Here is a 24,559-nt window from a genome sequence, read left to right on the forward strand (position 1 = left end):
CTTTTTTCATAAATTAATGCGGTAGTTTCAAAGTAATTTTTGAATAATTAAAAAAACCAAATTGACCCATTTTTGGGGTAAATTTTAGCTGAAATTTTTGAAAAAAAAACTTGCATCACTTTATTTCATTTTCTTAATCTTAACCCGATTTGTGTAAAATTTGTTTGAGTTTTCGAATGATGTTTCTTGTGTTCGGTTTATTTGAGACAGCACTGTACGTAATGTAATGGATATGCGCATTCGATTGACATCATTTCTTGTTCTTTACTGGTTAGCGGTAAAATAGTCCGGCTTAAAATCGTTGCTTTCCTAATTAAACCTGCTATTGACGCGTATTGTATCATTTTGTATTTTGCATAGCATCTGGGACAAAATCTTCCAACAACTCTGAAAAAAATCTTCCAAAAACTCTGAAAAAAATCACTTTTGAAAAAAAATTATGTTTGTCTATCAATGTTTGAGCTTTTGCTAAACAAAATTCTCAAAACCATATCATTGATTCTAAGGGTAAACCAGGTGAAACAGAAGATTTAAAACAACGCCTCTATTCGAGCTTTTTTGTTAGAATTTGGGTTCGACTACTTATCAAGTTTAACTTTGACTACACTCATTTGTATTCAACTTTGTTTATCGATTTCGACTAAGACTATTTCGACTTCTACTATTTTGGCTAAAGCTAAACGTCTACATTTTCTACAGTTTTTGCAAATCGTTTAAAAATTTTGGTTAGCAAATAGGAGATATATTGTGCTAAAAATGCTTTCATGATTTTTAAAATACCTTTTAAGTCTTATTGGCTCTTTTCCATTCCCCCCTTTCAAATTTTTGAAAAGCTTGCTTAACGTTGTCATAATGCAATGAAAACTGGCTTGGTGGACAAACTGACAACTGTGAACAGATTTTGAAACTTACTTCACTTCGTAACATTACTCATTTAGCCGTAATAACACGTATAACAAACATAAAAATTGATATTTTGAAATGATGTGGGGAGAGAGGAAAAGAGCCGTCTTATTTTTCTTATAAATATCCTAAATAACTTAATTGCTACGGTATCAGCACTTAATAAAAATTTAACCACAAGATACTGATTCTTAAACTTTTGCAACATACTGACTCTTAACTTTTTTTCACTTTACTTGTAGATTTGTTCTTGAGGAACGAACTTTTTTCTTTGAGGAACGAAGTATGCATGCTTGATGTGTTTTTTTTTTTCAAATCGATTTTGACTATGTTTAATTCTTTTTCCATTTTTTGGAAAAATTTACGAGCATACAAGCTTAGTGTGAGACTTTTCAAAATTTTCTTCAAAAAAATCTCACCTTAAGGTTTAAAATGGGGGCAGTTAAAAGAGAGTCGGGAATTCAAGGCTTTGCCGTGATACGAGCAGTCTTGTTTGGACTATGTTTCAAATCTGATTGATAATTTTTGTTTCGACTTTCAAAAAAAATGGCTGAATATTTGTGCTCGGGTGGTTTTTTCTTCAGACAAATTTGACTTTTTAATTTACAATTTTTGACGGAATGTGTTTTCTATCATTATAAAACTATTTTTGTCGTGAACTGTTTCTTTCATATATTTCAACATGATGATTTTTTGGGAGTTATGGAGTTTTAAACCTTGCAATTTGGCCAACTTAGGACAATCAAAGCGCGATATATTTCGTGCTATAAACACGTAAGCGATGATTCAATCTGAAAGTTGTTCCAAAAAATCTTAGAAATTGTTTAAATTTGAATTGTGGTATCCAATTTGATATATTTAATACTTTGCTAATTGCACAATATATCACTTTGTACTTGACATAAAGTCTGGGGGTGCTTTTCAAAAATTTCATTTTTTTTATTTTCATCATTTTTTAAAAGGAAACAGAACTCCGTGGAAAGTAAAAGGTAGCCGGATCAATCATCAATTCAGAGCTTTGCCTTGATACGAGAAGTCTTGTTCAAAATCGTGTTTGACTAAGATTTAGACTTTGTATCCAAATAAAGGTCTCTATTAGCGTGTAAACTTGGGTGTAATCTGTTTCAACGTGTTCGACTGATTTTGTTGAAAATGAATTCGAACACCTCGACCTGGACTAAAAAAAGAAACATTTGTATCGGCTCTATTGCTTTAAACCTGCTAAAGCAAGTTATGCAGAATTGCTTAATTTTGTTTCCACAGAGGTTCAATCAATAATTCTACACTTATGTAATATTGATCTTTATAACTTCACTATTATTTACAACAATAGGCAGTTTGCCTGAAACATCGAAAGTACTTCTAAAAATTGAGATTTATAATTTGTTTTTGATTGATTGCGTTTCACTTCTTTCGCAAAATTTCGGTGAGAAACGATGAGTTTTTTTCAAATTGTTTGAAAAACCATTAATGGGATCATTAATTTTTCACTGGTCTGAGCTAGAAGCAGGCAATTTTAGTCATTTACAACAAAAGTCCCGCACTTTAAAGGGTACTTAATGGAGGGGTTAATTGAATTTTGATACCGTAATTGAAGTTCATCCTTTGTTACATTGTCTATGCTTGAACGGATCAGCAATTAGAAGTTGGGAAATCGGGGTAAAGATTAGTTAGGGATATTTTTCAATTTTGCTTTCCGAACAAAGGATGAATTTTAAATTAGAAATTGATCACTGAAATTGATGCACTAATATTGTCAATTTAACATTAGTTTAAAAGCTTTAGAGGTTACCTTTCAGAAGGAATTGATACCAAGACAAAAATTTTAAGATGCATTTTGTTCTTAGATTCAGGATTAGCCTCATGTTTAAGAAGTATTGGGTTTCATCCTATTAGAAGATATTCGATAGTGTCGTTAATTCTTTCACGGGACAACAACAATTTGTTTAGATCCCTGAAGTGTCAGAAAGCTTATTAGGGAAGTGTACAATTTGAAATATAAATCGAGGTAATTTGTAACAAAAGTAACCCAATGTAAAATCAGTTAATTCTAATCGAATCAATTTCTTGAGATTTCACATTTCCTTCTCAGATTTAACCAAATCCCTAGCCCCCAAATACCCAAAATGGGTTCGGACGTTCATTAACAAGATGTCACTTCTTAATTTGAAGGGTTATAATCCAATTTTAGCACTAATTGGACAATATTAGAAATAAAGACCTACAAAACCATCAAAAATTAGACACAAAACGGCAATTCGAGGCGCTTTAACCTGAAGGTACAAAAATAAAAAGAAAAATTGACACCAAATTTGCAAGTCGCCCAAATTAACTGTCCAATAGATTCATAAGTCGACAAAAGACGCCCGAGGCTGGCAAAAATTGGCACAAAATTTAAAAGAAACGCCTTTTAAGTGCCATTTTTTAAATTTCTCTAGGCATATTCTGTCTGATAAAAAGGCAGACTTGAGCGAAGTATTATTTAAGTGGAATGCAATGACAACTTAACAAAAAAAATCAACGATTTCGTCTGTCTATTTTATGTGACATTTTGTTTGTGACTGGAACAAAAGCATGATTGTCTCTTTCGTGGATTCAAGCGCAGACTTTTGAAGATCATTTTTTGCATTTTTATAAATGAACATAATTGAGAGCATTGGCTTTCAAAGATTTTCTCAAGGGGGTGGATTTTCAAAAAAGTTTCGAACTTTTTGTCGACCTTTTTTTCAGGTTGACCACATTGATTTTCCGACCTTTTTCAATTCAATGTAAGAACCCTATTTCAATCAAATTTTTTGTGCCGCAGACGAATTGTTGAAAAATCAGGCCAAAAATAGAATTTTTGGCTTTTTTTGAAAAACTTTGACCAAAAAAGGGTTTTTTTGGCGCGCGCTCCCTCCACAAAATTAGTATATATTGGCGCTATGTTTTATGTTTTTATATAATTTATGTTTTTATATAACTTTGGGATCACGTTTGATTTTAGACATCCAGACCACGGTTTTTTAATTGATCTAAAGTCATAATGAACTATGGCCTAAAACGTTTTTTCATGCAAACAAAACTCAGAAAATGAGTGAGTAACTCGTGATTTTATCATCTAAGAGCCTTTTGAATCGTAAAATGATTTCGAAAAGTTATTTTTTAAACCTTCACTTTTTAAAACCTTCACTTTTAAAATCTACCACACTACTTTTGCTGCAATAGAAATCTCTATGCGCAAAAACGCCGTTGAGTTGCAAAAACATGATATTTGCTCAAAAAAACGTTGTCCGGAATAAGGTTTCTGAAAAAATCGCTGTCTTCAGAAAGGCTGTACAGACTTTGATAGTTCCTCTGCAATTCGCACCCAAGTGAAGCATTTTTCAAAATTCTTGAAATTTTATTACTTTCGCATGCTGAAACAACTGCTTCAGAGCAGATTTATATTCAATTTTGAAAAACAACCGAAAAATTTCATTGATACTTTATTTTTAATAACTCGCAAATTTATAATATCTTTTTTATTTATACAAATAGTCAGGAGGTAAAAAAATTTGATTATTTTTTACAAGCTCAATCTTTATTCTTTTTTAAACAACGTGTCCGTTAATGATGCTCCAAGAAAGGTGTCGGATAATAATGCCCCCTCCCAGTTCGACCAAGTTAAGATCTTCCACCTCGGTATTTAATTCAGACTAAAATTTCTAAGCGCTGCATGTGTAATGCTCGATTCTGATTGGCTGAAAAGTCCAACTTAGAACCAAGTTAACATCTTCTCCCCCCAAGCAATTTGCGGGTAGGATGTTAACTTGGATTTAACCTTAACTTTGTTATAACTACAAATATTTTTTAAGTTTAGACAATCAGACCAGGGTTTTCAAACAAAAGTCTAAACCATTTTTTCTTACAAAATTACAAAACTAAACAAAAAACTAAACAAAAAACTCATGTGTTAATAATCTAAGAGCCTTTAAAACTGTAAAATGATTTCGAGCTTCTGTTTTTTAAAATCTTCTGTTTTGTGATGAAAAACTGGCGCATTTTTATATTTTTAGAAGCTTGTAGCATAATGGTCGTTCATTTTCAGAGCACCAGATTTTATACTCGACTTCCTGCCAAGGTAATGATAGTGCGTGAGGATGAGCTCTCACTTGAACATTCCTTAAGTTTATCACAGCTCACTCGTCTTTAAATCTTTAAACACGTTGTACAGACTTTGATACATCCTCTGCAATTCGCAGCCGTACCCAGTAATTTTTTTTGCAAAAAAACTACATTTTTTACATGTTGAAACCAGAATAAATTTCAATTTAGTGTAACTTTCATAAACTTAAACTAATAAAAAACTTTGTTTGAACTTTTTTTATTGAATTTAGGCGGAAACCATCTCGTTTCTCTTTTGTTTTGCACTAAGGTTAGGATCTCAAAAAACATACTGATATTGTTTCGATATGCTTGTAAACGTGAAAAGCTCAAAAGTTCTTGTCTTGAAACAAATGCTTTTATTGGTTATTCAATTCCGTCTCTAGGGTGACAACAACTTCGAAAGGTAGGTAGTTAGGCAACTTGCTACCCTTTCAGAATCAAACTCCTGGCGATTCAGTCCTCCTCAGTGAAGGTGAAGTTGAATGAGACCAAATTTCTAGTGCAATTGATTTACACCCAATGCACTAGGCTGAGAAACTATTTGAAAACATGTAAGGGAGATGGCATTAGTTTCAGGGGCGGATTTAGGGGGGGGGGGGCGGGGGGGCGGACGCCCCTCCCTCAGGGATTCGACCCCCTGCCGACCCGAAGGGTCCCCCCTTTGATACTTTTTCAGAAATCCATTTTTGGCCGACCGACCCTAAAATTTTTCTAAAGGCGCCTTCGGCGCCAATATATACTAACTTTGAGGGGGAGCGCGCGCCAAAAAAACGCGATTTTTTTGTCAAAATTTTTCAAAAATTGCCCAAAAACGGCTTTTTTGACTGTTTTTTCAAAAATTTGCCTGCGGCGCAGAAAATTTTGCCAAAGTAGGGGCAAAACAGTGCTTTGGGAGAGCTCGAAAAATCAATTTGGTCAACCTAAAAAAAAGGTCGTCAAAATTTTGGACAATTTTTTGAAAATCCGCCCCCCATCCCTCGAGAAAATCCTAGATCCGCCCCTGATTAGTTTCAAGTAGGCTAAACATAATTGGATACAATTCTTAAACAGAGAAACTCCACAAATGATATAGTTCATCTCAAAATAATCTAGACTCTCTACTAGGCGTGGATCAGTAGATATAGAGAATTCTCAAGGGATCGAGATTTCAGAAAAAGTTTGTAGAAATTTTATTGATCGACCAAAAAGGTTTTCTGAATTCTACTGATGCGCCAAAACTGCAAATGAGGTGCTTTGGTGCTTCAGTCAAATATTTGCAAATTTGAGCCAAAAGGGCCGTTTTTGAAACTGCCGTTTTTGAAACTGCCGTTTTTGGGAACCCCCCCCCCCCCCCCCCCCACCGCACCTCTAATTAGTCTCTATTGGCGCAAAAGGGGCCTCCAAAAGATACAGCGTTTAGCGGACAAATTTCGATGTCAAAAACAACAAAAGAGAGACCCTGTGGATGGCGAGGGTTTCTAATTCCTGATGAAGGCATCAGTTCAGACCACTGATTAGGTCTACTACGTCCATTAACACAGTTTAAAACATTAGGAGTTGCTCGAGTTCGTTACCACTACCACATAATTAATGGGATTAATATTTGGTAAAATGTTGTAGACAATTCCAATCAAATCAAGAGTAAAAAAGTTCACTTCTATTATGATAAGCCGTCCACTTTTTCTGCTAGGTTTACTATCACTTAATATGCACCTAAGTGGGGTCAAGTCTCGACTCGATTAAGGTGAAATTGAATAACAAATATATGGATGAGGGGAAAATAAAAAGCGCAATCGAGGCTAATTTAAATTCAAACTGGCGCTCAGCTCATTCAAAAATTCCTCTCATGTATGACTGATCAATCTTGTGCCACTTTTGGCCCAATTTACTATTCAACAAATAACAGCAATTTACACAAAATTTCTCAAAAAACTCCCCCGAGAGAAGAATGCAAAATGAAGTTTGCATCACAACTTCAAATCATATTTCCTCCCCAGAGTCCTTTTACAAGAACCATCTTCTAATATTCCCAATAAACTGCCTCTTTAACATTTCAAATGCACTCTAAAAATGGTAAATTTCAATAAAACATAGCTTTATTCTTTTCAACTTAGTAAGCAGTGAAAAAAAAAGAACATAAATATTCAGAAAGAACACTATATCAAGACAGGGAAAAAAGAACAAAAAGAATTGAAATTAGCGACTATAGCTTGTTAAGTGAAATATTATAGGTTTGTTAAATTGAATTTAGATAGCTAATTTACTGAGTAAAGCTATCCTAATTGGATTTTTACAAATTATTCTTTCGCCCTCCCAAATCCCTTAAGACAATATAAGAGGGGAGAAAAGTGAGATTTGGGATTGAGGCATTTCGGGGCTATCAAATCTAATCAATTCTTAATTCAGCCCACTTTGTGAAATCTGGAATCAAAGATTTCTTAGAACTTCGAAAATTGTGAGCATAGAGCTGTTTTGACTCTTTCCACTTCCTTTTTGTCAATTGTTTTTGTCAACTTTTCTGGATTGTGAATCTCGGCAGTTCCGCTACATCTTGGAAAAAAACAATACAAAAATTTATCAGAAGTATTAGTAGAAAGAAAAAATAGTATTCGATTTTTGCATTTTTTCACAAGATAGCTGAAATTCAATTTTTGTCAGTTTTTAAAAGGAACTTTGCTAAAATTAACTTTACTATCAGTGTTTAAATTATAGAAAAACGTGAGACACATGTTAAGACACATAAAGTAAAATCTAAGAAATGAACTAACTAGAGCTCCCATTAGTTTGCAGCTTGACTCATCTCATATCTTTTGTCATACCGACCCAACATTTTTTTTTATAATACCCACCCCACACGCTCTTTTAACCACAAACTGATGCATTTAGTTTCTAGTAACTTAATGTTAAGATCAAATTACTTGCCTCATTTTTTTGTGGAAAAATTTCTGAGCGCAATCTTTGTCAATGTGCTCGACTATATTTGTTGTGCATATCTATAACATTCATGGAATGTTAGATTGACAGCTCTGAATACACTGTAAACAATACTGCTCGTATCAGGGCAAAGCCCTGAATATTCCGACTGTCCATAAACTGGTCTCGAATAATTTTTGGTTAATGAAACATTGACAAACTATGAATTTTAAGCTGATTCAAAAGAATCGTCTATAGAATTAATAAGACCAATTGACCTGCCTCAATTGAACTTGGATAGGGTGCGGGATAATTCGCCACGCGTAACTAATGCGTGTTAAACTTGCAGCATCAAAGTATCACAGCGCGTCTATAGTCATCTTAGTGTATTACTGATTGCTTCAGAGTAAGAGTTGAATTAGGATAGTCTAGTGGTTAGGTAGACCATAGAGATCCTTCGAGGGAATTATTTACAAGGTTATAAGAATTGGTCTTAATAAAACCAACCAATAAAAATTTTTCGAATATCAGCCGAAAAATTATGTTATCTTGAACTCAAAATTGACTTGTGAGCAAGCTCTTTTATCAGTGAGCTTTCTCGTAAAGTTTTTGTTTAAAGATTGCCAATTTGGCTAATTTGGGATAATTATCCCGCGATAAATTTTGTACTGTTACCGCGTAGGCGGATGTTTAATCCGTCTTAGAAAACGCTCCAAATTGAATTGAAGCATCCAACTTAGGTCATTTATTGCTTAACTCTATCCAAACTTGATCACTTTTTACTTAAAATAGCGTGTGGGGGATGAAAATAAATCTCCAAAAATTCAAAATTTGTTGTTTTTTGTTGTTGAAAATTTGATCGATCTCATTAAAGCAAACTTTACTCCATAGAGCTTAAAAAGTAGTGTTTTCCTTCAGAATTTAGTTCTGATACGAGCAGTTTTGTTGTTCCGACTTTCGATACGAAAGTAACGGAATATTTGTGCTCGGGGTGGGTTTTTTTTCTTCAGACAAATTTCTACTTTTTAACTAGCCATATTTGACGGAATTTTTTAATATCATTCGAAAGGTATTGTTGTCATGAGCTCAAATTTGAAAAAATATTTCACCTGTGATTATTTACGTAAAGTTATGGGGGTTTAAAGAGTGCCATTTTGGGCAATTTGGGACAATTAACGCGCGATATATTTCGCGCTATTAACGCGTCAGCGGAGAGTTAATCCGTCTTAGAAATGGTTCCAAATTGGTTGAAAGAAGCTTATTTGCCATAATTGATTTGTAACAAGGAGCAAATTCTATATTTATGTACTTTATATAGCGTGTGGGGGGATGATTTCCATAAAAAATTTCAAATTTTACAAAGAAAAAAAATTATTTTCATTTTGTTTTATTACTTTAATTTTTTGATGTTATTACTGCTCCATAATCCTTTAAAGGCACTCGTAACATTCAGGGTTTCGCCCTGATACGAGCAGTCTTGTTTAATTTGTGCTCACGGCGTCAATGCTTATAAGATAATGCAAGAATTTTCAAAAACGGCTTGTTATCAAATCAAAACTGATCAATAGAAACAAAAAAATCACCGATTACCAAGTTTTGTCTTTTTTCTATAATATTTTCTACAAATTTAAGAAAGTAAAATAAATTGACTGATATTTTTATGAAGTTAAGCTGGTTCGAAAATTGCTCATGAGACAAGTGTTGCAGAAACAAATGTGCTCGAAGTTGCTATATTTCAATCAAAGATTGAAAAAATTATTGATTCGAAAATCAATCAAATTTATCTGAAAAAAATTAAATTGATACCAGTGTTGTGATATCAAGCACATAACCTTTCAAGTTGTAGCTGCAAAAATAATTGTCAAAAAAGGCAAATTTTTAATGAGACTTTTAAACCAGTTCTTTTCCAAAAAACTAAATCAGGTATGCGGAAAGGCAGTCAAAACAGTTGAAGTTTCACCTTTATAATAGCATTTAGGTTTTCCTGTAAGCTTAAATGTCTGTGCTAAAACATTGACAGATGAATTATTTTTGAAGTTTTGATGACATTTCTGCCCAAATTCACAATTTTAATTTTTAAATTTTTGAATTAGTGTCACTGCTCCGACTACAAACTGCGGAATTTTCATTAGTATCACTTTTTTCTATGCAAAGTAAGTTACCACACATAAGCATCAGAGGTGCTCGAAAAATTAATCACAAGGAATTCATTTCATTCATAACTTAAGATTCGAAACTTTCCCAAAAAATATCAATTTTATCTTTAAAATTTCGCACCTTCTTTTGAAGCGCTAACACTGCTTCATTTTTTTTGTATGCCTAAAAAAATTAATTCGTTTTGAAGAAGCTTGAAAGGACACTTACAAAATCCCACATTTGCAAAAATGACAAAGTTAAAAAAATGCGAAAAGACTCTGGCTGGAACATTCTGCTAATTTCACAGCAATCAGTTATTTTTGTTTCATTTTAAAGAAAATAATAACTTAAATAAATTTTTTATTGTTTTTCAAAACAATTGGGCAACAACAATATCAATCTGAGCTGAGCAATTTATTGGCTCTGAATAATTTTTGTTCCGCTCATTGAAACGTGAATGAGTAAAAAACGCAAAAAACGTGATCGAGTAACGTTCGCTATATGAAATATGACTTTTTTTTCAAACTTTAGTCTCACAAAAATTGTTTTTATTATCAAGAAAAAAGTTTAAAATGATTTTTTCAGAACTTATTTGATAACAAAATTTTCAAAAAAAAAAATAAAATTATTGTACTAAAAATAAGAACTTTTTTTATATTTTTTTCTCATTTTTTGTTTTTTTTTGAAAACAAATTTTATTGATCAATCTTAATTCAGTATTTTTGTTGTGATCCGATAGTATAGTTCTCGAATCGCACACCCACTAGAAACGACCTTAATTTGAAAAAAATTCAAAAAAAAAAAAACGTTTTTTTTTTAAATTTTTTTTATGAATCTGGTCGGAAAATTCTGTGCTATTTGCGCAGCAACCGGCTATTCTTATTATCTAATTCAAATTAGTCAATTTAGTTCAAAAAATTAATTGAAAACTAATCAAATGAATTTTGTATTGCAAAGAAGGGTTTTAATACACTCAGATTTTTCTGTCTATTTGACCAAACCCTCTTGGTGGTCCTAATTAACCAATTGCCGGAATGATACAAGCAGTCCTCTCAGATCGGCATTATAGGACAAAAAAGCCTCATATAACAGACTTCTCGGCTCCCCATCCATCTCGCATGAACATCATTTTTATGGTGTTACGAGTGATTTTACAAGTTTGAGCATGAAGTATAAATATGTTTGTCATGACCTAATCAGATAGAGTTTCAATTTTCATAACAGTCGGAAAATGTGAACAAACATTTTATTTGTTCAAAATCACAGCTGGGGAAACAAAAAGAGTCAATTTATCAAAAGATCAAACGTTTCAAAAATTGATGCAAAATGTTCTTTAGGATGTCTGGAGCACAAAAATCCGGTTCGAAAGTTCTTTCACATTCTTCTTACAACCATTTCAATATACTCTTATTGATGACACTCGTTTATCTTAAAAGTTGATGCTCGCCCAAGCGACAAACAAGGCTTGGGATCTAATGAAAGAGCTCAATTTTGAAAGTGATAGATAGATAGTTGGTCGGTGGGTGGTTGATATGGGGCAAAAGAGCGCCGGAAACAGGGTGGGAAGGGGTGACAGTTTAAAAGGAAAGAAGTGGACTTAATGGCTGTGCTATTAGACACTACTTAGTTTTAATTGAGTGTTAAATGCCTATTTAGCTGCCATTCAAACATCCGCTATCTCCCCTCAACCTCAATTAGACCGGACATCACGCCGAATGCCAATGATGAGATCTTCACCCCAACTAACCTTCCTACACACACTTAACTTCACTCCCCATACTTTTTAACCCCTCCCCCTCTATCTCCTCCACCCTTTCACTCAGACCCAGCTAATCTCAATTTGAAATTCAATTCTCTTAATTGAAATGCTATAGGGTCAAACTGGTCAGTAAAAACCATTTATAAACCCAATTTCAATGGTTTCAAAGTTTCCTCGACCTCCGCAATTTCAGTTATTTGAAATCCAATTTCAGCTGAAAAAATGTCAAATGTATAATTTCTGTCATAAATTGATATTTAACAGATGATTTCTTCCGTTAGCACTGATACTTCCTAGGTGCAGTTAGAGGAAAAAATTTGGGCGAAGTCGAGTTAAAGCGGGCTCATTCATACTAAACAGCTAGTTAGTGATTTTTAACGGAAATACGAGGAGAGATATTGTATTTTTCAATGGTTAAATTGGAGATTTTAAGCATAATTTATGTGTGAATTGGCTGCTAAAAATACCCTTGGGTGGGTTAAAATGTCACTTAGAACTCGATCAATGAAGAATATTTTCGCCAGCTAATTGTATTGAGCGGCTTCGATACTTTTCTCCCATTCTTTGAAGGTCTTTCTAAATTTCAATCGCTATTACACCTCAGGTTATTTGTAATTCATTAATTCAAATTTGCTAAATTTGGCTCAACTGCAAACTTTTTTGATTTAGGAGGACAATTTTTTTTAAAATTATGACAAAAGACCACAAAAAACGAGGTTCATTTTGATTCAAAGGTTAATTTTTCTTGAAAGCTGAAACTCTCAAGATCATAAACGGGATCTTAGACATGTCTAGCTTTCTTATAATTTAAGAGTCTTTTTAAAACTGTTCACTGCAGGTCATTTTTTTTCAAAAATACTGATCGAAATTTTCAAGTTTTCAAAATCGAGAAAATTTATCATCTTATGAACAATTATTGCAGTTCTCCGTTACTAAATTGTAAAAAGGTTTTTGCTTTCTCAGTCTATTCATTCCCAGACCGTTGGGCCAGTTTTTCAATTTGAGACAATGCTGGTCACTTTAAAAATTTATCAGCTATGAAATGAAAATAGAAATGGCGTCTTGTTTGTGACTGAAAACTTCATTTTTCCGCTCTTGGCTAAATTTAAGTAGGAAATTATGTTTTCAATCAAGTCTTTTTCGGCAACGGGAGAAACTTTTGAATTTTTTGGATCCCAAGTCACACATAAGAAATAGTGCTTTAACGTAATACCCCAAGCTCTGTGATTTACTTGAAGAAGCGCGTACAAACCTAGACTGTCTGAGAAAAAAAATTGGCGAATTTTTCCGGCGAATTTTTGAAAAAAAAAAATAGGCCAGAAAAGGCGTTTTTAGGCCCTTTTTGGACAATAAACCGTGTTTGTTTGGTGCGCGCTCCGAACAAACGCGCCCCACTCATAAATAGTATATATTGGCGGAGAAGGCTCGGTTAGAAAAATTTTACGGGTCAGCCAGCCAACCAAAGAGGGACCCTTTGGGTAGTCAGAGGTCGAATCCCTGAGGGAGAGGGGCGTCCTCCCCCTTAAATCCGCTACTGCAGCAGTGCACACCTGCAAAATAACTGCGGAATAAATAATCAATAGGAGAAATTAAACACGAAAATTGACAGTGATTATCCATTTTCTTAAACAATACATTCATATAGAAGAAACCTGAATGACTTTTTGGGCTAATTTGTTCGAACTTACACTAACTGTAATTTTTTTACTTTGGTTATACATAATTTTTCATCATCTCATTCTTTCTTGGGCACTCCTTGACTCTATTATCCCATGTGTTTTAGCAAGAGAGGGTGCAGAGGAGTTTATAGCAGAAATGCCAAATGATATTTACAGCGAAAATGGGTCGCAAAAGAAAGCCTTCTGCAGGCTGTAGCTTTCTTCTCTCATCCCACCGGAATGGCCACTTTGATTCTAAACTTATGTAGTGTGTAGAAAAAAGTGTTATGAATAGATTTCCAAGGAGTGGCAGTTGTTGAGCCCTGTGGTTCAGAAAAATTAACAAACGTTGTGAAATTGTTGTTGTTTCAGAGTTAAATACGAGAGATTCTTTGGTCTTCTAATCCGTTCGGATTCGTTATATAATATCGTAACACGCAGACTTTGCCTTATGTAAACTTCGGAACGTTTTATCAGCAAATTTGATTGTTAAAAAACAGTCATCAAAAGACTATTAAAAGTGAAAGTGATCAGCCTGGTATGCAAGGCGAAAAAAAACATATTACGATGATAAAGGAATCTGAATAACTTGTGTTAACATGACTGATTTCCTTAATGATAATTGGTATCCTTAAATAAGATCCCAGTCGAACGTTTTTCAAAATGAATTTTAAAACTCTGGCTCAATGGAAATTTGGCACTCCGATACGACATGCAAATCACCAAGAAAACGGAATATTTATGCTCGGTGTGATTTTTCTTTTATTCAGTCAATTTTCGCCAATCGAAATAATAGGTTTCGACACAATTTTTTTTACCCCATTCAAGGTATCAACATCCAGAGCGCAAATGTAAAAAGATATTTTAGCTCCGATTATTTTTTGTAAAGTTCTGAGGGTTTGTCATAAACTGCGAGCACAATTATTTTTAACTGTTTTCGAAAATCAGGACAACAAGTTTGCTTAAAAATATGTTTTTCTGACAATATTTGTTGGTTCGGGTTCGGACCAGCCCAACATTTAAAATCAATAATATTTAAAACTTTATAGGGAACAACCGAACAATCTCAACCCCCCCCCCTAAGTGACCTATCGTAGAATGCTCTCCCCAAGCGTGTATTAATTCTGAAAAAAATATATGTCTAAAGTATGCATTTCATACAAATAAAATTGTTTTGTTTTTTGTTACCTTTTTTAAATTGGGATTGACAACATTTGTATTCAAAAAAGAATGAAAAACAAAAAACGAAAAAATTTAAATTTTTGAAACCATTTGTGCACAAAATTTTTTAAAGTCTTTTTTGCCAAGAAAGCAGTAGTTTATACATTCAAAACTGATTCAGATTTTTTAGTCTAAAGTAAATTTTTATAGATCGTTGCTCCATCGTTTTACTCGCTCGAAATTGAACTGAAAATCAAAAAATTTTGAAGCAAACTTTTTTGACACTGAATGCAAATGTTCTAAACTTTGTAAAACCGATCACATTGCGACTAAAAAAGCTATAATATAATATATTACTTGACTCATTCCAATGATTTTTGTGGTAGCTGAGTTTGCGTGGAAAGTAAAGAAGAAAAAAATTAAAACGCACTCGATTACAAAGTTCTTCCTCATTCTTAATGGTCGGAACAGTAATATTTCAATGGAAAAGTAAATAGACCGACAAAAGTTTGTTTACAAACTTGCCACTAGCTCCGTTCATTAGTTTGCTAGCTTAAAAATTTTAGGGGGCAACATACAAAATGAATGCTTACTTAATTGAAGTACCAGTGTTTTAGTGGTACATTCAGTGATTTGGCCTAAAATACAAGATCACATTTAACTATCAAATAATCTACCATCAAAAAATATTTTTGAATTGTTGAAATGGATCAAGTAATCACCTTCATAAAAATACAAACAGCAAATACGAAAGACTCTTCTCCTTAGATTGTTTCTTGTTTCCTGATATATAAATCCATTCAGGACTGCTCGTATCAGGGCAAAGTCCTGAATGTTCCGACGGCCTTTCAAGGTCTATGGAGCATTTTTTTCCAAATGAAATTTAAAAAAAAAGATTTGAGATTTTGCGGAAAATCATCCCCCACACATGCCATTTTAATTACAAAGTGGTAGATTAGATGTAGAAAGCATCACAAGTAGCCTGCTTCAATCAGTTTCTTGGAATGATTTCTAAGAAGTATTAAATCTCCACTTACGCATTAATAGGGCAAAATATATCGCTCTTCAAATGTCCCAACTTGGCCATAATAGCTGTCCTTAAAGCCCCATAACTCTACAAAAAATAATCACAAGTGAAGAATCTTTTTAAATTTGAGCTCATGAAAACTATAACTTACAACTGATTTTCAAAAATTCCGCCAAAAATTAATAACTAAAAAGTCAAAATATGTCTGGAGAAAAAAAAACCCCGAGCACAAATATTTCGTCATTTTCTTCAAAAGTAGTCGAAACCTAAAAAAAATTTTGAGAATATTTTCAGATACATGAGAAAATTAGCAATTTTAGATGCTAAAATTAATGGTAAAATCAAATAATTTAATAGCTTCCATAGTTGAGATTTCATTTTTTTATTCAAAAAGTCCTCCAAGTATTAGAAAAGCCCTTTTGAAATATTCGCATTAAAAATTGACGCCTCTGTGATTTTAATTTGAGCACAAATTGGAATTGATTTGTAAAACGTATAGCCAATCATTTCTCCAATACTTGTAACGTTTACTGGAGGATCTTTTTGGGAGAAAACAATTAAAATAAATTAAAACTATAACACGAAGTCCATTTGTTTTGAAAAGAGTTTTCCACCTTTTGCCATCTAAAGGGTTGACATCAAGGTTATTATTTGCTTTCGAAACAGATTATTCAATTAGCTGTAGGACGTAATTTCTTAGAAAAACAAAATAGACTGATAGTTTTCCGGCTATTTAAGACTATGAATTATATTCGCTTTTTGCTGTATTGAGTACCATCTGAGTTGCCATAAAATCAGACCAATTTTTCTCGAGACTCAATTTTTTGAAATCTGAATCAAGGCCACTAGCGTTAAAGTTTGATACTATAATTCAGTAGCGGTTTTAGGGGACTCTATCCCCTTCGGTTCTATTTTAAGAAACCCATTTTTGGCTGATCGGCCCTTATTTTTTTCTGAAGGCGCCAATACATATAAAAGGCGGATGCGGATGTGGAAAAACGCAAACTTTGATCAAAACTTTCCAAAAAGTGCCTGGAAACGCTTTTTTGGTATCTTTTTCCAAAAATCCATCTGCGGTACAGCAATATTGGTCAAAAAAAACTTATAGCAATTTGCGAGAGCTCGGAAAAAATTTGATCGACCTTGAAAAAAATTCGACAATTTTCAAAAAAATTTTTTTTTAAAATCCACCCCCTTGAGAAAATACTAGATCCGCCCCTTTTATACTTTCGTTACAGTTTTCCTTGAGATAATAAAAAACCAGGCTGCGTAATAGTTGATTTTTGTCGCTTCCAGTAACACAGTTGGACCCAAAAAAATTGTTACTGTTGTTGTGTTCATAACCGTGAGGCGACAAACCGTAATAGGCGACAGTTCTTAACAGGCAACAATTCGTAACAAGCGACAATTCGTTACAGTAGATTAAGCAAGGAGCACTGATTCAAGCGCATTACTTCTCTCGTGCCGGATGTAGGCGCAGCTTACATTTTATTCGCCTCCCGTGTATTTCATACTATTTCATAGACCAAAAAAAATACTATGAAAATAGCACGATAAGCATTTTTTCCATACTATGAAATTTTATGATAGGCATTTTTTCTTTACTATGAAATTGTATGAGAAGCATTTTTTCCATAAATGAAAACACCAAAAAATATTTGTTTTGAAATTTTATGTTTCATCCGAAACACTAACCCTGGATTTTTGTCATAAGAAAACCCACGCAGATAAACTGCATTTGGTGATTTTTGCCGCCTACGTTAATTTTTACATTTACACATGTAATTATATACCAAAATTGTAACTTTTTGTATATGGTTAGATAATTTTTGGTTTTTAAACTTTGGTAGTTGATAAAAAAAAGCGTGTTTTCTTACATCCTTAAGAATTTACTTTTTTTTCTTAGCAAATGAATTTAAAAAATCATAATCGTTTATACAAAAAAAACACTTTTCTGTGATTTTTGGATTTTTTGGGTGAAAAACTCATTCTGGACTATGTTATAAACACAAAAGTCAAATTTTGCATGCAACCTTTTTTTAAATGGTTTTGCATGCAACCAGGGATTAAAAGTTTTCTACCTCAAATTTGTTTTTTTGCTCATTAAAAAATGCATATCATACAATTTTCATATATGAAAATTATATGATAAGCATTTTTTTGACAAAAATTAAAATCATGTTTTTGAGAGTCGAAGTGCATTCTTTCAACAAAATTTTTTTTAAAACTAAAATCATCCAGATACATCGTTAAATTGATTTTGAAGTTTTTATTTTTTCTATAGAAAAATGCTTATCATACAGTTTTCATATATGAAAATGTTAGCATATGCATTTTTTTGACTTAAATTAAAATCATAATTTTATTGAGCAGAAAGATTCAAAAGATGGAAATAGAACAGAAATATTTCTCTAAAAACGCTTAATACAGTTTTTAAATTTTGTATGAAAATTGTACGATAAGCATTTTTCCATAGTCGCAATTTATGAAATTGTATGATAAGCATTTTTCTTTTATGGACGTCAACCCGGGCTGTTAGTAATTATAGCCCTACCGTTCATAACTTATGTTTTTGTAAAATTGAGAAGCTTTTCTAAAAAAAATAAATGAAGGAAAACAAAAAACTTTGCAGCCAAGTTTGATCTCCTTCAAGTTCATTGCTATTTTAACTGCTACAAGCTTTCAGTAATCAATTTTTCACAACTAGTCAAATTCGAATTGGACTTGAGGATTCAATCGAAAAATTGCTTATACAGTCTTTTTTCTAGATTTCAGGACTGTGGCAGGGTCCATTGGTCAGAGAAGAATCGGAACTAAAAAGAGTGTTTTGATGGTTATGAAGTATAAGTAATGATATTGAGGAACAATTAGCGCTTAATTAGGCTATCAGTAGAACGGACAGGAAATAGACAGGATTTAGATTGAAAAGTGAACGAAAACATCAATCTGAGAAATCTTACAAAGTGGGGCCTAATCAAAATATAATCAGATATAACTACTTTATTATAACATCATTAACTAGTCCAATACTTATATACACTTCCTTGAAATACCTCAATAAAGTGTCAATTAACTCCCATTTTCCCCACTTTTCTACTTCCTTTTTTCATCAAATTAAAACCCGCTCTTTAACAAATATAATAACAACTATAAAGCCCAATGAAAACCCTATAAAATCTCAAATCCATCTGAAAAAGAAGTGTTAGCCAATAAGAAAGGAGCTATCAAGGTGTAGTGATTTGATTGAAGCACACACTTGAAAAAGTACAAGAGCCTTTTTCTTATCAGTTATTACAGCATTTTATCACTCTCAAGTATACTAACTCCATTGTCAACTAAATAAACATATTTCAAATTTGAAAACAAGTACTTGCCAAAAAATAAACAATTGCCAGTTCAGTACTTTTCAACCAAAACCCTCTTGAAAACTTCTACCCATTTTTTCATTCTTCAATATGTCTGAAACACTTTCTGAAAATAAAACTGATCTCGAATCACCAACTTTGGGAAAGTCTGGATTTTCAATTGCCGACATTCTGAACTCAAAAACTTTGAACCTGCAAGAAACTCTCAAAAACCTGTCAAAGGATCTCACGATTGCAACTTCTGGTCCTGAACTAAGTTGGGGGAAAAATTTTCCGATTTCGCCGATCAGTTCGATTCCCGTTTCTGGGACTCCAACAAGTGCTTCCAAGAATCAGTTTCCAGGAGTGCCGGGTCTTCATAATAATCCGGCGCTCAGCGGGTTGCACCCACTGCTTGCGTTGCCGCAAGCAGAGGTACTCTTGCAACAATCGGGACTCCTGAAGGGCCTCTCAGGACATGCAGGGTCCCCAGGAGTAGGGTTACCGCCAGTATCAGGACCGGCTTCAGTGTCCGGGTTGACCCCTACAGCTCTCGGTGGGCAGTTTGTTCAACCGGCAGATATTCAATTGAATGAATCAGCAGCGGCAGCTTTGTTGCGGTGGTACTCGCCTTGGGCTCTGTTGTCGGGCCAAAATGGAATGATGCCTCAAAACTCCAGTCCGATTTTCCAGCAGCACTTTGCAAACAATCTGCAACAATTGACAAACAATTTTGCTCAGAAACACGCCAATGGTGAGTTTTTGCAAGCTGCCATTTTCATTTTGAAAATTCCGATGCTCTTTTTTCTCACATCTGTAAAATAGAAAATTGTTTTTTTTTGCTAAGACTTTGTGGAAAGACATGGTTTCACAAAACTTGACATGATTGTGGAAAAAGACAATTACGCAGTACAGCTGCTTAATTTCTACATAAAAAACTTTCAGGAAAGTCTTGAGTGAGCACGAAATTAGCGCAGTAATTTTATCTATACATTTAGGAGCTTTGGGAGGTTAAAGCAAATATATCAAATATATTAATTTTTATATTTTGTTTTAGACGGAGTCGGTAAACTACCTTTGATGCCTGGATTTGTTGAATTGGGAGCAGGTTTGGCCTCTAAATCCAGTGGAGTAATCCCACCGAAAACATCCCAATATACATCTAGCATACACACCCCTACGACTCCTCTTGCCGCTCTTTCGAACCCGAAATCACTCGACATCACCAGCGTCGTATCGACTCTTGCAGCGAGTCAAATTCGAGGTGGAGACCATTCGTCTACCGGAAACCGTGCAAATAATCAGAGCAACTACAAACAAAACAACCGCGAGGACAGTAACAATAGTCACGTGCGAGATTTTGTGGGCCACGTGACAAACCACGTGACCAATCAGAGTATCCGAGGATCTAAAAGTGCAACGACTGTAGGTGCGCACCGGGGCGATGGCACTGCGAGTCATCAGGACGATAACGATGATGACGAAATGATGAATCAAGACGCGTGTTCTGATTTGATTGAGGATAGCGATGACGTCATAATGGGGGGAATGGGTGGAGTGAATGATGAGAGTGGGGGAGATGGTGAGGATGAGCTTGACGATGAAGAGGGGGAGAAGAGAAAGAAGAAGACAAGGACAGTGTTCAGCAGGAGTCAGGTGTTCCAGCTGGAGTCCACTTTCGACGTCAAGAGATATCTCTCCAGTAGTGAGAGGGCCAACTTGGCCAACAGTCTTCATCTCACTGAAACTCAGGTTGGTTCAATTTAGCTACCTATAAACTTCGAAAAAATTGGCCGTCACTTAGCAAAATTAATATTTTGAAAAGTAAGAAAATAATTATACAATCGACTTTATCATCATTTCATTAAACAGCACTCATTAAACGCTAAAAATGATGAAAATATGAAAAAGTGAAGACAAGATTTAGGCTATAGAATGTATTTTTTTTGCAGATCTTAAAACTTTCACCATCAAATTTTGCCATTGTACTCTTCCAGTGAAACGGATGTAATGCGCTAAAAAGACAAATTTTCTTTTCACTTTATAAAAAACAAGACTGCTCGTATCAGGGCGAAGCCCTGAATGTTCCGACTGCCTTTTAAGGTCAATAGAGTAGGAATAACATGGAAAATTTAAATTTAATAAAAAAAAATTAATTTTTTTTTCCAGAAAGTTTGAGATTTTTTTGTGAAAACATCCATATTAAGTACAAAGTGATAGATTTTGCTCATAACTTTTCGAAAAATGATCACAGGTGAAAAAAATCTTTTCGAATATAAGCTAAAGACAACAATAGCTTACAAATGATGAAAAAAATTCCGTCAAAAATGGCTAGTTAAAAAATTGGAATTTGTCTGAAGAAAAAAAACCCACCCCGAGCACAAATATTCCGTTACTTTCGTTACGAAAGTCGGAAGAATTATCAATTAAACAAACCGAAAATATGACAGAAAAAGAAATCAAAAGCTGTCTTTAAAGCCGAGAAAAACGTAATCCTTAACATGTGCTTATAGGGAGCATAAAATCATAATAGAAAACAAAACTCTATCGAAACAATATATCCTGTGTACTTTGAATTCTTAAATATAACTATAAATTTATATTTTTATTTTGAATTGATTTTTTTAAATAAATTTTTAAATGAAATTTAATTATTTATATCACCGTATAGGGCCTCCTCGTTGTCACTTTTTCGGTCAATTACACTAGCCTGGGAAAACAATTTGTAAGTTAAAAAGTAGCTTTTGGAAAATTTGGCTTTAAAAATCACTTGTGGCTATAAACGATATTCCACATGTCACTTCTATCGATTCTCAGTGAGAAAAATTGGGCATTTAATTTGCATTTTGGACTTTAAAAAAGGACAAGAAGCCTTTGAGGCATTAAGCGATCAATCAAAAGTTAATCAAGTTGGACAATTTATTGTTATTCCTTCCATGGGATAATTTTTGTACTATTAATCGTGTATTTAAATCCGATTCCATTTAAAAAAGATGGAGATAAATCGAACTTTTATCGTCACTGAAAATTAATTGCTTCTTTTCCGGAAATAAACTGTGGGAGCAATTGCAAAACAATCTCCTATTTTTGCAATTTGAATGCGGAAATGCACTTCTTGTGCAATATACGAAAACGTGAAGACAATTTTTTATTCGAAGCTTAAAATAACCCTTATTTTATCAACTCGCTCTTTGAATTGCAATTTTAATTGATGCAAGTTAATTAAACAAATTTTGTTGTTCATTTTAGGTAAAAATCTGGTTTCAAAACCGTCGCAACAAATGGAAGCGACAAATCGCCGCTGAAATCGAAGCTGCCAACGCGTCTGCAGTGCAAGTAGGTTCGAATCCTGGCAGCGCCACCGCTCAACGACTTGTTCAAGTCCCTTTGCAAATGTATGGCCATCACGCATCGGCGGGAGGTGCCCCGAACCCACACACTGTTTTACCCAACCCAGTTTCGTCAGTAAGTTCGGCCGACCTTCAAGGTCTCAAAAACTCTCTTCTAACTTCATCAAATGGAGGCACTAATCAAGCAGCTCTGATTGGTCAATTGCACGCAGCGGCGGCCGCTAATTACCAAGCAGGTATTGCAGCGGGTAACCCTTACTACCCAAGTTCAATCGGAGCTGTAATGGCGGCCATGGCTAGACAACATCAACATCAACAAAGTCAACAACAACAACAAAACTTGATACCAGTCACAACTGGCGTTAATACAACGTCATCCTCTAATATTTTGTCATCTGTAGTAACAAGTGCGAGTTAAAATTTTGTAATGAATTTTATAATTTTCAAAATGTATCGGCAATATTCATATTTGAAAACATAAATATAGAGATATTTATATTCGATGTTTTTGCATCAGAAAAAGTTTCAAAATCAAATCAATCTACTTCATTTTCCTTGATTTGTTCTTTTTATCACAAAAACACCATCTCGCCTGAGACAAAAAAATACTTTTCGCAAGCATAAAAATCTTATTGTTCTGACTGCGTTTCTTATTGTGCAAAACTGTTTTACTTAAAACCAAGTTTTCTATTTCAAAAACGAATCCAAAAAAGTGAAAGAGAAATCTCGAACCTAGACAATCTTTTTATTTGATATGTGCTACCATTTGAGTTAGAGGACAACCAGAAAAACTCTCGGAACAAAGCAGCAAATTAGAGATACTCACGAATAAGAACATCCAACGGCCCGCCTGGGCTATGCCCCCGAAAGCATTTTTAAAAAAACATATTTTTAATGGGCGGTCTTCTTCCTTCCTCCGCTTATCAAAAACATCATATTTCAAAAATGTTTTTGGGTGCACAGACTAGGCGGGCTTTGGATGTATGTATTTATCAGTATCTCTTATTTGCTGCCTTCTTCCGCAAGTTTTTTTGGTTGTCTTCTCCACATATAAGGTAGCCCTTACAAAAACCTCCCAGACTGACTTTGTTCGAATTTGTTTTATTAGCAGTTGGCCTTGTTTGATTCAATTACTAATAGAAAATGTCATCAATTTTAAGTAAACGCCGTTTTGCACAATGAGAAAGGCACTCAGAATTTTTTTGTATGTTTCCTAGTGTCTGTAGCAAAAAAATCTCTAGCAAACGAGACTGATCGTACACCAAGGCAAAAAACCGAGTATTCCGTATATCGCGACTGCCCCTTAATTGATATCGAATAGTTTTTGGCAAAGAAAAAATATTAAAAAACTATAAATTTGGGTCAATATCAAAGATCAAGTTTGAAAATTTGAGTCGCACAAAACAAATACGACCAATTAACAAGCATCATTTCAGTTTGAAACAGTTTTAATGAGAGTTTTAATTCGCCACGCATAAATTTTTGAGCTACAGTTAAAGCAAAAGATCTTCAAAGCGCGATCAACATGCATTATTAGAGAACAGAAATTGACAATTTTCAAAATCCTAGAACTTTGCAAACACTGATGGAAGTAAAATATCTTTTTGTATTTAATTTTAGGGAGTCCCCATATTCAATGGGTTATAAATTTGATGCTAAAAATCACAATGCTGATCTCTGAAACCTGACTGAAGAATAGATGAACCCCAAGAATGAAAGTTCTGTTTTTTTTTCGAAAGTCGGAATAACAAGCAGATAAATAATCAAGACAGCACGTATCAGGGCAAGCCTTCAATCTATGGATTGCATTTAAGGTCAAAAGAAAATTATTTCTTTTGAAAAAAACTTTTAAAACAACTTAATGAAAAGTTATAAAAAAACTAAACAAAATTCGAGACGTTTTTTTTAAAGTCAGCTCCCAGTCAGTATGTGCAGTCTTAAGTGATATAATTCGCATATAGCTAAGTATTAATTAGTCCAATTAGCATGCCTAATTTCAGTTTCGAACGAGTTCTATGACGGGTTAAATTTCCGCTTACGCTATAACAAAATGAAATATATCGCGTATTAGTAAAGTCGAAATTTGTCTGGAGAATAAAATACACCCCGAGCACGAATATTTTTCACTCTCTTCAAAAATTTGATCATTGAAGCAAACTAGCGCCAAACACACGATGGATATTAGGTTTGGCTTAACATTA

General features: G+C 33.9%; 2 protein-coding genes across 5 annotated transcripts in view; both read left to right on the top strand.

Annotated features, from left to right (window-relative positions):
• The window catches only part of LOC134851365 (small ribosomal subunit protein eS8-like), a 478,345-nt gene that overhangs the window by 355,823 nt on the left and 97,963 nt on the right, over positions 1 to 24,559 (top strand). The window lies entirely within an intron of this gene.
• Positions 18,638 to 22,839, top strand: LOC134851638 (uncharacterized). The gene is made up of 3 exons (XM_063867811.1): positions 18,638 to 19,762; positions 20,066 to 20,760; positions 22,258 to 22,839. The coding sequence occupies exons 1-3, from the start codon at positions 19,120 to 19,122 to the stop codon at positions 22,774 to 22,776; spliced, it is 1,857 nt and encodes a 618-aa protein (XP_063723881.1). The 5' UTR covers positions 18,638 to 19,119; the 3' UTR covers positions 22,777 to 22,839.

Source organism: Symsagittifera roscoffensis, chromosome 7 (assembly GCF_963678635.1).
Source record: "Symsagittifera roscoffensis chromosome 7, txSymRosc1.1, whole genome shotgun sequence".
Taxonomy (NCBI): Eukaryota; Metazoa; Xenacoelomorpha; order Acoela; family Convolutidae; genus Symsagittifera; species Symsagittifera roscoffensis.

Bases quoted from the DNA above. Each gene is read 5' to 3' on its own strand.
- LOC134851638 (XM_063867811.1), top strand. From the start codon at position 19,120: ATGTCTGAAACACTTTCTGAAAATAAAACTGATCTCGAATCACCAACT. The intron at 19,763-20,065 runs GTGAGTTTTTGC...ATTTTGTTTTAG, and splicing joins TGCTCAGAAACACGCCAATG to ACGGAGTCGGTAAACTACCT. The intron at 20,761-22,257 runs GTTGGTTCAATT...TGTTCATTTTAG, and splicing joins TTCATCTCACTGAAACTCAG to GTAAAAATCTGGTTTCAAAA.